Genomic DNA, 15,640 nt, shown 5'->3' with positions numbered 1-15,640 from the left:
CCATCAAAAAGTTGGTGCTGGTGCCCACTGATTACCATTTCCACGTGGTAATGCAGCAAGTAGAGAGGGGTTAGGACATTCCGCCAGGAGACTTTGCAACTCTGGATGTGGCTAGACTGGCAAGGGATTTTTTTTGGGTGACCTGCCATCTGGTGGATTTAATGCCACAGCAGGCGAGCTAAGCAGTCTACTCCATTGCAGATCAAAGATGGCAGTCACATCTGGATGTGGTGCAGGGTCTTTTACAAGAATAGAGAGAACCATGGCTCTTTGCCACTGCCAAGAACACACTGTCAGCACTTTGACACATTGAATCTCGCTCAGATTTCACTCCAGGTGGAACACTGGACTCCTGTATGTCTCCCATCCAATACCTCAACTGTCTTGGGTTCTGAAGGTCAAGAACAATGGTGTCCTCATCATTCTAGTGTCCCCAATTAGGAATGGAGTATGGTTTGTGGAACTCCTGGACATGAGCATCTGTTCTCCTATCTGGATACATTTCCAGGAGGATCTCCTGTCACAGCAAGGCCAGGCTCTGCACAAGTGCAACCTACACCTCCATACCTAGTTTTTGGCAACAGTTTGTCATCTTGGCAGCCAGATGTCTCTCAGCCAAACCTGTATAGGCTGCCTTTGGGACAAGTTTGTAGCCTGGCGTTTTGCATGGAGTGGGTCAAGCGGTTAAGCAAAACTGTCCAGTGTTCTGTTTATGTTGTCCCTCCCCCTGCAAGGCATTGATAGAGGAACCGGTCTGCTCTTGCTGCATTTTTCTAAGTCTTCCAGACCAGCCATCATTATTTAAATTACTTGTTGTAATGAGTGTCCTGAAAGACTGGTCCTGTTTCCTCCCTCGTTTTGTTATGCCCTACGAATGGTATCTATACTTCAATCAATCAGGGATTTGTGAAGCCCACTACTCACCCGTGACGTTTTCGTAGTTGGGAGGGGTTCTCTTCCTGAATGCTTGCAATGTGGGGGGGCTCGTCTGATGCTGAGGGGTACTTTGTTCCAGGTCTTGGCAGCTTGGAGGTCACTCTTTTTGACGGGAAACCTGTAGAGGTCTTGTAGGTGCTAGGGCATGGTCTTGTCGTGGAATGGTGAGAATGAGTGACTGCGGCGTTCTGGACAGTCTGAAGTTTGTGGAGTAGAGATGTTGATACCGGCTTAGAGGGCATTCCCGTAGTCCAGTCTGCCTGTTATGAGCGTGGGTGATGGTCTTCCTGGCTTCAAGGGGGTCCACTTTACTGTCTTGCCGAGTATGCGGAGGGTGTTGAAGCACTGGGAAGATATGGCGTTGATCTGTTGGTCCATGGTGAGAAGAGTCTAGTATGATGCTGAGGTTGCGGGCGTGGTCTGTGGGTGTGGGAGGGTTGCCAAGGGTTCATGGCCACCAGGTGTCCTCACACGTGGAGAGGGTGACTAGGACTTCTGTCTTCTCTGAGTTAAGATTCAGACAGCTGCTGCTCAACCAGGAAGCGACGTCCTTTCTTCATTCCTTCTTGGAAGCTGTCTGGTGGTGTTGGGTTCCTCAGTGAGGTAGGGGATGAAATGGGTGGCGTTGGTGTAGGATACTATGCAGAGTGCATGTTTCCGGACTATGGCTGCGAGAGGGGCCATGTAGATGTTGAAAAGCATGCAGCTGAGTGAGGAACCCTGGGGGTACACCGCATCTGATCTCTGTGGGTTGGGAGAGGAAGGGCTGGAGTCTTATTCTTAGGGTTCTGTTGGCGAGGAAGGAGCAGATCCAGTCTAGGGCAGTACCCTGTATGCTGGCATTGTAGAGTCTTGCAGCTAGTGTGTTGTGAGAGTCTGTGTCGAAGGCTGCTGAGAGGTCTAGTAGGAGGAGTGCTGCTCTGGGTCCTTGGTCGAGGAGAGTGCGGTTGTCGTCCGTGGTGGCTTGGAGGGTGGTCTCTGTGCTGTGGTTGCTACGGAATCCAGATTGGGTAGTGTCGAGGATCGTGTTGGATTCTATGAAGTTTGTGAGCTGGTTGTTGACTATCTTTGGGTCTTAGGCAGCAAAAGGGAGGAGGGAGTTGGGCCGGTAGTTCCTGAGACCTGTTGGGTCTGCGAGGTGCTTCTTGAGGAGGGGTTTTACTTCTGCACATTTCCAGTCATTGGGGAAGGTGCCTGTTTCGAGGGAGCAGTTGATTGTATGTCATAGTTTAGGTGCTATGGCGCAGGTGTCTCTGTGGAAGATGGGTGCCGGGGAGGGGTGGTCGGGGGCTTTCATGTTGCTATTACATCGGCATGATTGTGAGGACATTACTCTTCTTATGTTCTGCCTTTCACCTGTAAGGAGCAGGAGAAATTTCACTTGCTGGATCTGAACAGAGCTCTCTGCTTTTACATTGATCGCACAAAAGAACACTAGGTAGACTGTTATGTTCTGTATCATTTGTAACACGCGCAACTACTCGGGAGTATCCTGGCGCGAATGGACATAGGCAGAAAGGACACCGATGAAATGAACTGAGAGGATTGTAAAGATGAGTTTTGAGGAGTTTCTTGAAGATACGGAGGTCCTGTGTATGTCGCAGCAGGCCCGGAAGCTTGTTCCATAGAATGGCCACTTTTACTGACCACGATTGGCCGCCCATCCTGGAGCAGCGAAATCGAGGAATGGCCAGTAGGCGACGAGAGGAGGAGCGGAGCGAGCGGCCCGGCTTGTAAAAGGCCACGCGCTTCCTAATGTACAAAGATCCCGAATCATGCAGGGCTTTGTGAGCCATGGTCAGGATCTTAAATTGGACCCACTGGGCCACTGGTAGCCAATGAAGGTCACGAAGCAGTAGCCTCGCACTGGATCGTTTGGCGATGTTGAATAGGAGTCTGGCCACCGCATTTTGAATCAGTTGGAGTATATGCATGAGGTAGCCAGGGATGCCAATAAATAGGGCATTGGCGTAGTCAAGCCTGGAGAGGATAAGTGCCCGAGCCACCATTTTCTTTGCCTGCTGTGGTAGCAGAGGGAAGAACTTCCTAAAGATCTTAAGAGTGCAGAAGCAGATACCAGTCAGTTTTTTAATATGCTCGGCAAACCGGAGATCTTCCCCAAACCATATCCCCAAGTTCTTGGCAGGGCTGCCCACCGATCATGGGCATAGAAAGTCTGGAGGCCACAAGGCCTCTCTAAACTGAGGGGGAAAGTTGCTGAACAGCAGTATCTCAGATTTTTCTTCATTACACTTACGATGTGCCTTGGCCAACCAGGTAAATGCAGCAGACAAGCACCTCTGCGCATCCTCTGTGCCCAATTCAGAACCTTTCCATGTGAATAAAAGCTGTGTATGGTCGGCATATGCCAAGATTTTGGCACCCAGCCCCTCAGCCAGGGCAATCAAAGGGGTCATATAGATGTTAAAAAGTAGCGGGCTCAAAGTAGAGCTCTGCGGGACTCCTGTTGATAGCTTCCTGGCAGAGGAAGAAAAAGGAGGCACCCAGACCTGTTGGGAGCGCTCCTCCCGAAAGGATCTCCGCCAAGCCCACACTGCCCGAGAGATGCCGATGGCAGAGAGCCGATCCAGGAGAAGCTGGTGAGGTACCGTATCGAAGGCGGCAGGGGTCCAATAAAATCAGAGCTGCGCTGCCGCCCCCGTCCAGGCACTCCCTGATGGCTTTCGCCACCTCAACCAGTGCCGTCTCTGTGCTGAAGAATGTTCTAAAACCTGACTGGGCTGGATGGAGCGCCCCCGATGTTTCAACAAAAGCCTCCAGTTGACGAAAAACCACCTTTTCACAAACTTAGGCCAGTGCCGGCAATAAGGAGATAGGCTGATAGTTGGAAGTCAGCAGGGGATCAGCAGTCGCTTTTTTAAGGAGCGGGAGAAGTTTGGCCTGTTTCCATTGGAAGGGAACACTAGCAGAGTGAAGTGACCGATTAATAATGGAAGTGACTTCAAGATAGACACTCCCCGCTAAGGCTCTAACTGGGCATGGGTCCGATGGAGAGCCCGACTTTAAAGATTTAAGGATGGCAAGAATGTCTGAGTCTTCTGCTGGCAGAAATTGGGAGAACCGAGGGCGGGTAGAAATGTTAGACAGAATAGCTGAGGTAGATGAGGTTGACAATTCCCTTACATCCGACCCTAAGCTGTCTTGAATAGATTGAATTTTGCTAATAAAGTAGAGCTCCTCGCACTACTGCGTGGAGGCACGAAGAGGTTTTTGTTCCGCGTTAGGAGACATAAAACTTCTTACGATTGAAAAAATCTCCTTACTGTTATTAGCCTTCAAAATACGCTCTGCGTAGAAATCACTTTTTGCTTTCTTGATTGCGGCATAATAAACCTTCTGGGCTGTCTGAAGCACCAGTTTAGCCGCCGGACAGTAGGCGGCACGCCACTGACGTTCCAGTTTCTTACAGCCCAATTTTAACTCTTTTAGGTCCCCCGAGAACCGTGGCTTTGAGGTGGACGTTCTAAGATGACAAGTGGCTGAGGGTTTAGAGGAGGATTCAACCCCTTGACCAATCCAGATGTTAAAACAATCGCAGCCTCGCCAATGTCATCTGCAGGAGCCAATGAAGTGTTAAGCAAGGCCTCGGAATAGGCTGGGATGTTAATCCTCTGCCTGACCGACGGATGAAAATAAGGAGGAAGGAGACGACCCCATATCCCAAAAAAACCTAATAAAACAATGGTCAGACCAAATCACAGGTAGGGGGTCCCGGATGTGCAAATCAAAATTCGAACAAACCAAATCGATCAGATGGCCGCCAGAATGAGTTGGTCCCTCCACCCACTGAGTCAGTTGCTTGAGGTCAAGTAGATCTAATAGAGCAGCTGAGTCGGACACCTCTGGGGTATCTACGTGAATATCGAAATCCCCCAAAAGCAGAAATTTAGTAAAGTGCAGCACACATGGGGCAATTAAGTCTCAAAGAACTCTCCAGGAGGTTGACACAATAATATGCCCCCCAGGGTGAAATGGGGTGACAGGGTAAAACTAAAGTCAAGCACCTCCACCCCCTTCAGTTCACTGACGGTAGAGTAGGTGAAGGCCCAGGCCTCCCGGAATATCACCGCCGTTCCTCTCCCCGTTGTGCGGTCCGCGCGAACTATGTGGAACCCTCTGGGGACAGCAAGTTCAATTACCGGTGCACATGAATCGACTAACCAAGATTCGGTGATAAACAGAGCGTCCAGTTTATTGTCTAACATGAGCTCGTGGATATTAAGAGCATGTTTCACCATAGAGCGGGTGTTGATGAAGCCAGCAAAAATCTCATGACCCTTGTCAGCTCGACTGTCCCCACCAAGTAGCACGGTGTCAAAACAAAAGTTACAGGTGGGGCATCTGCTGGCAAGGTTAGGCAACACATCCCACTGACTATTACTTGCACAGAGACACCGGTTCAGTGCCAGCAAGTCCTCGCGGCCATAAGCCTGTATGCCACGCAGGACAGCCAGCAGCATTGCCCCGGGACCTCCCGGGGTGCGGACGGGCGCTGACGGGCTTTCCTTAGGCAGCCTTAGGCTCGCCGCCGGCGCCCCCCCCAGCACATCTCTTTTAAGGGTAGGAGCGTGACAACAACTAGACCGCTCACCCTTCTACCCTTCTACAGGAAGTGAGGCAAGGAGCGTGACGACAACTAGACCGCTCACCCTTCTACCCTTCTACAGGAAGTGAGGCAAGGAGCGTGACAACAACTAGACCGCTCACCCTTCTACCCTTCTACAGGAAGTGAGGCAATGTGCAAAATGGAGACAGGAAGAATCTCCCTCCACTACAAACGAGCAAGGATTTGCGGTGGACCGAGGAGAGGGAAAGGAGTGCAACAGGTAGGTTCAGTATTGTGGGATACGATTTTAAAAAGTAGCAGCAATGTTTTATTAAAATGAAAAGTAGCAGCGACAATCTGCTCTTCATCCGATTCACTGGTGCAAAAAACAGCAAGGCTATACAAAAAAGGTACCATTTTGAGATTTATTGTGCCTTGGATTAAAATCTGTTATGCACTGGCCAAAAAGCAGGCTTCTGAGGGCATCCCGACTCATTCAACCAGAGCCAAGGTTGCTACCTTTAGTAGCATGTGAGGTTCCTGTTCTAAACATTAGTCAGACTACCATGTGACGTCACTCCATATGTTCATTCGGCACTGTCTGGACAGCCAGGCCTGCCTAGAAAGGCACTTTACCTGCTTGATCCTTCAGGAGTTTTTAGTTTGTATGTTCACTGACTCACCACCTAGGTTTTGCATCTAGAAATCCCTATCGGAAGAACACGTTACTTAACTTAATGCTTTTTATGTTAGAAACCTCTATCTAACCATAGATTCCTCACTCATCATCCCACCTCCTTGCTCTGTGAAACGATGACTTCACATACAAATGTCTAAAATTAGAAATATGCAAACTGGTTGTGATCAATCTGATTGGCGTAGCGTCTGCTGAAGTGTCAAAGCAACTGATGTCAGCACACTTGGGTGACTTCTTATATAGGCCTGGGAACGACCTAGCAGAGCAAAGAGCACCACCCGTTGCTTCAAAGGGGTACTGCTAAAGATTTTCAAAATAGTCTGAAAGGTGAGGAATCTGAGCATAGTCTATGTAAGATTTGCCGAAGGTAAGTAACTTGTTTGACACTACCTACCACTCTGTTGAACTGCTGCTATAAGGGACTGCTGCCCTGCTGGATTGCTGCCCTGTTGTCCTGCTTTACTACCCTCTTCCTCGGTACAAAGACTGGATCTTCAACTGTTCCAGGACTTACATAGTGACTCACAATGGCTAGTTTGCTGGCCTCCTGTTCACAGTCCAGGGACACAAAAGTCTACCTCCATCTTGAACCCACACATGTGCCTTGCCTGAGTGAGTCCTGAACCTCCCAGTGGTACCCACATGTCCTGGACCCTTGGAAGTGATGCTGAATCTTCCCAGATTGCCAGAATCTAAAAGCTAACCACCTCTGCTGCTCCTAAAGGGAGAAATGCCTATAGAGGAACCATCGGACTTGTTTTGCATTGTATAATCCTCCATTTTACTGAATGCCTAGAACAATCTTACAACAGAATTGAAATATATACAGCTGTGAAAGTTGTGCAGCAACTGTAAGGAGATGAAATTAAACAAGTTTGCATTAACTGCAATAGCAGCGTACCTTAAGAATAGACAACATCTGTCTCTTTTCAGAGTTCCAGTTATTAAGGCCTTTATGGAAGGACTCGAGAGTTAATCCCTCAAGACTTCCACCTACCCCAGTGTGAAATCTTAATGTCATTCTTACCAGACTAATGGCTCCACCCTTCGAGCAATTGCGTAAATGTGAGCTGCAATTTCTCACTTGGAAAGTTGCTTTCCTCATTGCTCTCATCACGGAGGAGAGTGGGTGAGCTTCAGGCACTAATCATAGCAGTACCATTTTTACAAGTACACCAGAAAAGTGGTTCTTAGTACTAACCGTACATTTCTACCCAAAGTAATTTCTGCCTTCCACATCAACCAATCTGTTGGGTTGCCTGTGCTTTTCACTCAACCAGATTCTGTGGCAGAACGTGCTCGACACACTTTAGATGTTAAACAAGCATTACTCTATTACATAGAAAGGATGAAGCCTTTTCGTAAAACTAAACTGCACTTTGTTGCTTTTGCTCCACCTCACAAAGGCACTCCCATTTCTAAATCTGATATTGCACGGTGGATAGTCAATGTATTCAAACATGCTATACAAAAGCAAAAAGGACTTTGACATTTCCCCTAGAGCGCATTCCACTAGCAAACTGGGGGCTTCTATGTTTTTTTTTTTTGTTGTTTTTTTTTTTTAGAAAACCTCCCAATAGCAGACATCTGGAAAGCTGCAACACGATCTACAGCTCACACATACACAATACACTATTGTGTAGAGGCAACAAGCTAATGTAGGCCAGGCAGTTCTTTGTATACACTTTCAAACCACTGCAACAGCTTCAGGTTAGCCACCACTTTGAGAGATTACTGCTGTATAGTCTATGCAAAGCCCATCCGCCTCTCCCGGGTACCTATACCCATTGCAGTATTATCTTACTTGGATACATTCACATGGACATCTTTTCTACTCTTACTAACTACATTCTCACCCTCTGCGGGAAAACCATCTAACAATGGAGTCCATGCCCTTGCACACTATCACTGAAAGGAGGAGTCACCTACCTTGTGACTGGAAAAGACTTCTTCGAAGAAAAACAAAGTGCAAACATCCGGACCCAACACTAAATGGCAGGCTTGTGCAAAGCATGTGAATTTACAGTTCTACATGCCAAGATCAGATACATATTGGGTAAGTAGCATTTTCCTTTCCAATTGCCACATGTGGTTATTTCCGTTTTGCAAGCATTCAATTTGAGATGGCTCCATTTCCTCCACTAATCCGTGGCTGTGAGCCAACTGAAAATGTGTGAGTTTCCAATGTCTTTGGAACTTTCCAGTTTAAGCAGTATGTCATTTGCATAGTTGCAGTATGTGAGGTGAAATGTATTGATCAGTGCCGATAATGATCATGCAGATGTTCAAAGGCATGGGTGAGAGGATGGAGCCCCTGCTTTTGTGAAGTACAGTGTAAGGATTTGCCAGTTTGTCTGTGAACTAGAGTAATGGGATGAGCTCCTTGTAGGCAATTTGGTTTAGGAAATTTGTTGAATGTATTAGAACTCTTTATTTGCACGTTTAGCATTTTGAGTTCTGTCTGAATAGTATTTTTTTCTTAGCTTTTTTAATTGACTGGTGTAATCTGAGTATCTGTAGGCAAAGTTTGTCTTGATTGGTGTTTGTTTTGAGTCAGGTACATTGTAGTTTTCAAATTTACTGTTTTCTCTTTTAGCTCTGTCTCAAAGTTCCCTGTTTTCTTTTGTTCTGTTGTGTTTTTAATGGTAATAGGAAATCAAAAGCCTCCTACACCCACTCGTAGTGTTTTTTAAACTAAATGTGTGTCTAGTTCTGTATTGGATATTAGTTGTGTTTCTTAATGTTCAAAATTGAGTTTGTTCCACGGTTGGTGGGTTGGTGGATGGATGCATGTAAGGTGATTTTAGTTCTGTTGCTTTGTGTTTTATGTTGGAAAGCAAGCAAATGGTCTGACCATGTGACTGGAGTAATTGATTGAAAGGTAAGTAGTTTATTTGCAGGAAGAGAGACAGCTTGGCAGTGGAGTTGCTTTAGGGTGTGTATTTGTCTAGTCATGAAGGTGGTAGTGGGTGTATGTTTCTAGTTTGTCGGCAAAGGATGTGTTGTATGTGATTTTGTTTGGCTGGTGTTTTTTTAGCAGTAGTGAAATTAGGTGATGTATTTTCTGTTAGGAATTTGTATGTAAAGTATTGGTGAATGTAAGTTGCAAGGTAAAGGGGATGGTGATGTGTTTTGAAATGAAGTGTGTGTAATGTAAGGGGATGAACAAGAGTTCACAGTTGGTGTTAGAATGTATTGCTAAAAGCAGCAATATATGTAGTGAAGTGTAAGGGTTGTGTGATTGTTTTTTTTTTAATATCAAGACAAAGAGGGTGTTGAATGAATAGATGGAAGGCTTACTATAGGTTTCTTGGTGACAGAAAGGGGTCTGTAAGGAGTAGGTAGATCAGGGAGTGTCTGGATGGTATATAATCCAGTAGGGTGGAATTGAGTTGTAGCTGAGATTAGTGGCTTGGTTAGTGGTATCAGATGAAGTGTTTTGAGTGTGCTTGAAGGTGCAAATGTGTGGCAGTTGGGGTAGAAGGATGTATATGTTTTTTGTGTGGGTTTTTAAGTGAATGCGGAGACATTGAAATGTGTAGCTTACTTTGTAGTAGGAGTAGAGTACGCTTGCTGTGAGTTATGTGGTTGTTGATTGGGTAGAGTAGGTGCTGGTGAATGGGGAAGATGGGCAGCATCTCTGGTCCTATGCCTGAAAAGGCCGAAACAGATGTCTGCTTCTCTTCTGAGAGACCAGAGGGCGGTTTTGAATTACTTTGATATTTGCTAAGTTATTTTGCATGCTAGTTCCTAGGTATGTGATGTAGTCTGCTGGCAACTGGGCGTACTGTTGGATGATTTAATAGCCTGTTAATTTGCATATTTAGTCTGTCAGAATAATAATAATAAAACCCTCTTAACCTGTAATGTTGGCTATTATGTGATGTTTTATGAGCAGTGATAATTATATGGCTTGTGTGCAGCTTTGGATAGTACATGTGAAAAACAATGTATGATTACAGATGCATGCTGCTGCCATGCTTTGAAAGCAGCTGTTTACTGTTTTTTTTCTACAGGCAAATGGACATTTTCACCTGGAAAACGTTACCATCACCCTAATAGACCAACCTTTTGGTGAGTATCGGAATGCATGAGTATTCGTGTTTTAATTTAGCTAATTTAGAATGATTTCAGTGTACATTGTAAACAAGCAGGCGGACCTGCGCACTGCAGTATCAATAAGTGCCAACCGATGGTCTTTATTCCCCCCCCATTTCCCTTTTCCCCCACTCCCTTCCCCACACAGACCGGTCTTTATTGCAAAAGCGCCCAATAGTCAGTCTGTGAACATTGGGCTTGACGATCGCGAATGTGAGAGTATGCCCCATTGCAGCATATTCAGTAGGTTACAATACAGGGTAGGAGCTTGTTCAATGTGCTAAATTGTTCTCCCCTCTCTCCCAGATCTGGCAAGACTCCAATCCTCGCATGTGTGTAAGTGTTATAGGCTGTACCTTCAATATATCCTTTAAACAACTTTTAAGTTAAGAATTACAGGGGGTTTGTGGAGTTTGAAATACTGAAAATACTTTACTATTTCCTGTAAATAGCTTTATCTTTGAGCGACTGGTCTACAACCACTTACGTTTTTAGAAGGTACCCCTTTGTTATTTGCTGATTGTAATAAGATGCTGCTTTTTTGTTCTTTCTCCTTTGCCACGCCCACTCTTTTCTAGACTGCACAATATTGGAATAGTTTGTAATCCACAAAATCAAATGATCCCGCTTCAATACTTATTTGTGGGATGTAGTCTCACCCCTGGGTCTGAATTGCAGGTTGTGTCCGACTGGCACTAAATGTTAGTTTTACTTCTGTTTATTCTTAATTTGTTTTGTCAACCACATATCTAGGTACTTCACAGCCAGATTGATGCTTTCTAAGTGATTGTCTACTCGATTTTCGTACTGTTGAGCTCCTATGCAACCCATTTACTATACCTTTTTCTCATTTTTAACAGAGTCATTTGCCAATAATAATCTGAGTTATTGGGATGCTACATTGGGGAGTTCTTACATGTGTCTCAAGCAGCAAACTATTGGCGTTGGTACAAATGTGTCCGTAAATGTGTTTGATGTAAGGGTCCAGCCATTCCAAGTGAAGAATGGAATTTTCTCTACTGGTAAGTCTGTTTAAAAGCAATTTATGGGTATAGATAAATGCTTGTTGTGTTGTATATAAAATTAGTAGGAATAACTTTATGTAAAGTCATGTTAGCATTGTACTTTTTTCTTTCAAAAAGATGTGTAATCTCTACAGTGCTGATTGCAACCTTGCATGTCCCATTTACTACTTTATAATTTACTGGTTTGCAGCATGTTTTCTATTGCATGTTGTACTCACTTCTGCCGTTTAGTGTTTGGTTCTGAAAATTGATTTGTTTGGCCATCCAGTATAGCTGAAATTATTTATTCCTGCACCTTCCTGAATCCTAAAATGTATTTCTATGCGGACTTCACCATAGTTTTCTTTATTAATGTGTGCTTGTGAGATGCTGTTCAGTTGAGGAAAGAAATTTACTTCAAGGAAATTCTTTTAAGAATGTGAAATGTTTAGTGGGACTTTGGCTCTAACTGGGATCATATTCAATCCCTAGCAACCAATTTTTTGATGCGCTGTATTTAAGCTTTCCAGCTATGTGAGGGACTTTGGAATGGGTAAGTAGTCGGGGGGCTTGAGACTCCGATAATACCATCCCAAGATTCTGCCTCTGGTGCAGCAGTCTGTTGCTGGAGATACAGTAATAACAATGTCTGAGATCTGCTTGCCCATGGACCTCAACATTCCCATTAAGCATTCCAAGCATCTCTGTATTAAAAGGCTATTATACTGAGGAAAGTACAGTGGGTTCATTACAGTATGTGGCAAGGGATTTTGCTGTAAATCTACCCCTCCCTGGTAGCCTTTTAAGGAAGAATATGCTGGAGCGGACAGCAGGAATCTAAACTAAACTAATAATGAAGCCCAACAATTTCCTCTTGGAACAACTGTTAATTGGTGGACTACACAAAGGGCACCCCATTGTAACCCCACATTATTAGGCTTGCAACAGAAGTTAACTTGACTCTTGAAAGGTAGTTGGGTCCTTTTCAGAGAAAAGGAGAACTGGCATGTTTCTCACTCCCCTCCTACAGAGTTTTTCTTTAGGAGCTGTAAATGTTAGTCAGACAAACCCCATCTGCTGGTGTTTATAAAGAGCCCTGCCCCAAAATCTGTATGCACTCACAATAGAATGTTTTTCACATGTATGATTATTTATTATAGGCTACCGGGGTGCAAGCCATGTGTTTTTTAGACACATTAAAAGTATAACAACTCCACAGTCCAACACCAAATTGAGGCAAAGGTTAAATAAGCCTCCAACTTATGTTATCACAAATCTTGATCCTATCAGTATAATTTTTAACCTCATCTCTATTACCATGGTTCAACAAATGTGTTACAATATGCGAAGCCTGCTTGCGTATCTTACAAGAATCAAGCCTGAAGCCAAAAATCAATATTTCGGCGTCTTCAGCAATCCGTCCATGTATCTTATCCTGGCATCACATTGTATCTTACAGAACTTCTTTAAGCTACATGTTCTATGTAGCGACAAGGAGTTTTCTTATACATCTAATTCACTGACGTGAATTAGATGACAGATAAACATTGGTTTAAAAACTGAAGACTCTCCTTTGTAACTAAAATATATACCAATTGCTACCTCCTGTCAAATGAACTCATGCAGTTACCTCACATAGTAAACTATATAACCGCTACCTCATATGTACGACGAAAAGGACAAATGACATAAACTATGCTGTATAGTGAATTCGTATTATAATCGACTAACCTGAGTGGAAAGTATAACCTGAGTGGAATGTATAGTAGTTATATAAGCACTAACAATAGCCATATAATTATCTATCTCATAACTATTTGTTGTTTGATGGTTAACATCATGTTGATACTTATCCTACTTCTATGTGAAGCGCTCTGATACCCACGGGTCTTGTTCGCGCTATACAAAACTTTCAATCAATAAATAAATAAATAAAATTATCAATACACTGGATATTTGAGCTATGCCTCTTATTGAAAATATAACTGAACATGACTGCTGCATTTAGTTCTTCTTTCCACGAGACCGGACAAACCAGTGTATTTTCTCTGGTAGGTATATCTCTGATGCCACTCTTCTGGATTGCATGCACCAAAAACGGAAATGTTTCTTCTGTCTTGTTAGCCTGAATCAAAAAAAACATGGCAATCCTAGCACTCATTATCTGCACAGATAAGTTGGGGTGCGTGCGTACTAGGCTCTGTACTTTCACCACAACCTTAATTGAATGTAAATGCACATTGTATAAATGGGCGTGTGCTATATAAAATGCAAAAACGCAAATAGAAGCCTTGCCCCATACTTCAAAATATCTTGGCTACCAAGTTAAAATGCCTGAGGAACTACATCTCTTACTGATTGGTGTTCACAATACAGTTAAAGCCCAGAACCCAATTGACACCATGTGCCTTGATGCAAATATAAATTTGGTCATGGTCTGTCTTGAATAACCAGCATAATTTTGGATCATTCATCGAGCTCTCTCCACTCGAGCACTAACATGAAAATATACCCAATATATGCCAGGTAATACTGCAGTCTTGAAAGAAACCCCTCTTTGCTAGACAAAACTCCTTCGCAATTGACCCAAAAAACCATGGCACATTTCTCTGGCTCAGATTTTCACTCTGCTTCAAATACATCACTTTCAAAGAGGCCGTCTCTGACTTCCTATTTTGAGGGGAAGTCACCAGCTACTGTCCTCATTACACACAACTTCATCACACTGTGGTAAGGCCTCTCTACAGTGAGCAAGCACGTCTACACTTGGGTGTCAACAGTTAAGCGTGCTACAAATGTAGTCTCACTGGTTTAAATCGAGATGGCCAGTATGAGGACTCTCAATGCAAAGGTTGGGAGAGGGGCATTAATGATGCCTAAAATAATTAAAAGCTGGATTCTATTAAGATAAAATGACACTTCCTCTATTAGGCCATGATTTGATGCAGTTTCACAGAAGGTGGCCTATTATTAAGAAGTAGTGATGTGATTTGAGAAAGATGAAGAGGACTTCCTCAGTGGGACACGGACACTGAGTGAACTTCTTACTACATCTCCATGCAGAAGAATGCAAAAGCCTGGAAATTACAATTTTGAGAAACTGGTAAAGGCAAGTACACTTTCGCGTAGTGAGCATAAATCTAAAGATGCTCTGTGTGACGCTTTGTGTTTTTCACCATATGGAGCCTGAATCAATGTGTTTGCACACACCTCAAATGCATTAATTACATTAAGACTATGGAAAGACCCTCTCCATATGAGAGGAATCATCTGAATTTAACAGTTTGTTACTACGAAGGCAAGGACCTGGCAGATGGTATGGTTACTTAGCTGGTATGGTTACTTAGCTGGTATGGTTACTTAGCTGGTATGGTTACTTAGCTGGTATGGTTACTTAGCTGGTATGGTTACTTAGCTGGTATGGTTACTTAGCTGGTATGGTTACTTAGCTGGTATGGTTACTTAGCTGGTATGGTTACTTAGCTGGTATGACTGGTTTTAATGGAATTTACCTGTAGTTAGTTGAATGTATTGCTAAGGCACATATTAAGATGACATAATACATTTTGCAGATAAGAACACTGAGCAAGCATTAGAAAAAGCCTGGATATAAAAACATTTACAGCAATGTATCCTCTACTGTCCTCCTACACCACTGTGCACATGGGTTTGTTTTAAGGATGCAATCCATTGGTGAAAGATACAGGCACTGCTCAAGGAGATTCCTCCTTACTTGACATCCATCTCTAGTGGTGATCAAGGTCCTGCATCTTTTCGGCCTAGTAGCATTGCCACAACATGTAGAGGGCTGCTACAGCTATGCCTGCCTCTGACCCTTAAGCTGCATACTAGGTCCTGATCTAAAATTGTGGTAATGCTGACATTGCACAATTTGTCATTTATTCTGAAATCTCAAGAGAATGAGCGCCCAGGTACAATAGACCACATTTTCATGTGCCTTGGGGTAGGCATCTAGCCCCTGATCTGAGGCTGAGCTTTGCTACAGAGTTTGCTGCTAAATGAACAGAGTACCTGCATTGTGCTTTAAGGCAGTAGTGCATTGCTTGGCAACAATTATTTATATGGCCCACTCCTTCCCAGGATCACAAAATACTTGTCTAGCAAAGACTGTTACCCTATATTCAATCAGGACCCATGGCTTCCTTCCACCCAACATGACTGCCACCTCCTGTACTCAAAAGGGTGTCCTCGAGCAAGTAACGTACCAGAAAGGGGTCATGGCATACACTCTACAATCTTTCTTATCCCAAGTACGTGAATGTTGTGGCAGAGCTATATTGGACATCAGGGCAGTAAACTGCAAAGTGCAATCCTTTC

General features: G+C 44.1%; 1 protein-coding gene across 2 annotated transcripts in view; it reads left to right on the top strand.

Annotated features, from left to right (window-relative positions):
- Positions 1-15,640, top strand: part of LOC144829518 (lysosome-associated membrane glycoprotein 2-like) — a 340,950-nt gene that overhangs the window by 84,209 nt on the left and 241,101 nt on the right. For both annotated transcript variants that reach the window (XM_078688735.1, XM_078688734.1), the window contains exons 7-8: positions 10,217-10,274; positions 11,159-11,320. In XM_078688735.1, the coding sequence (XP_078544861.1) occupies positions 10,217-10,274; positions 11,159-11,320 (220 nt within the window). The remainder of the gene's footprint in view (positions 1-10,216; positions 10,275-11,158; positions 11,321-15,640) is intronic.

This window comes from Lissotriton helveticus, chromosome 4_1 (assembly GCF_964261635.1).
Source record: "Lissotriton helveticus chromosome 4_1, aLisHel1.1, whole genome shotgun sequence".
Lineage (NCBI taxonomy): Eukaryota > Metazoa > Chordata > Amphibia > Caudata > Salamandridae > Lissotriton > Lissotriton helveticus.
The sequence above is the reverse complement of the archived record's forward strand: the minus strand, read 5'-3'. Positions and strand labels throughout refer to the sequence as shown.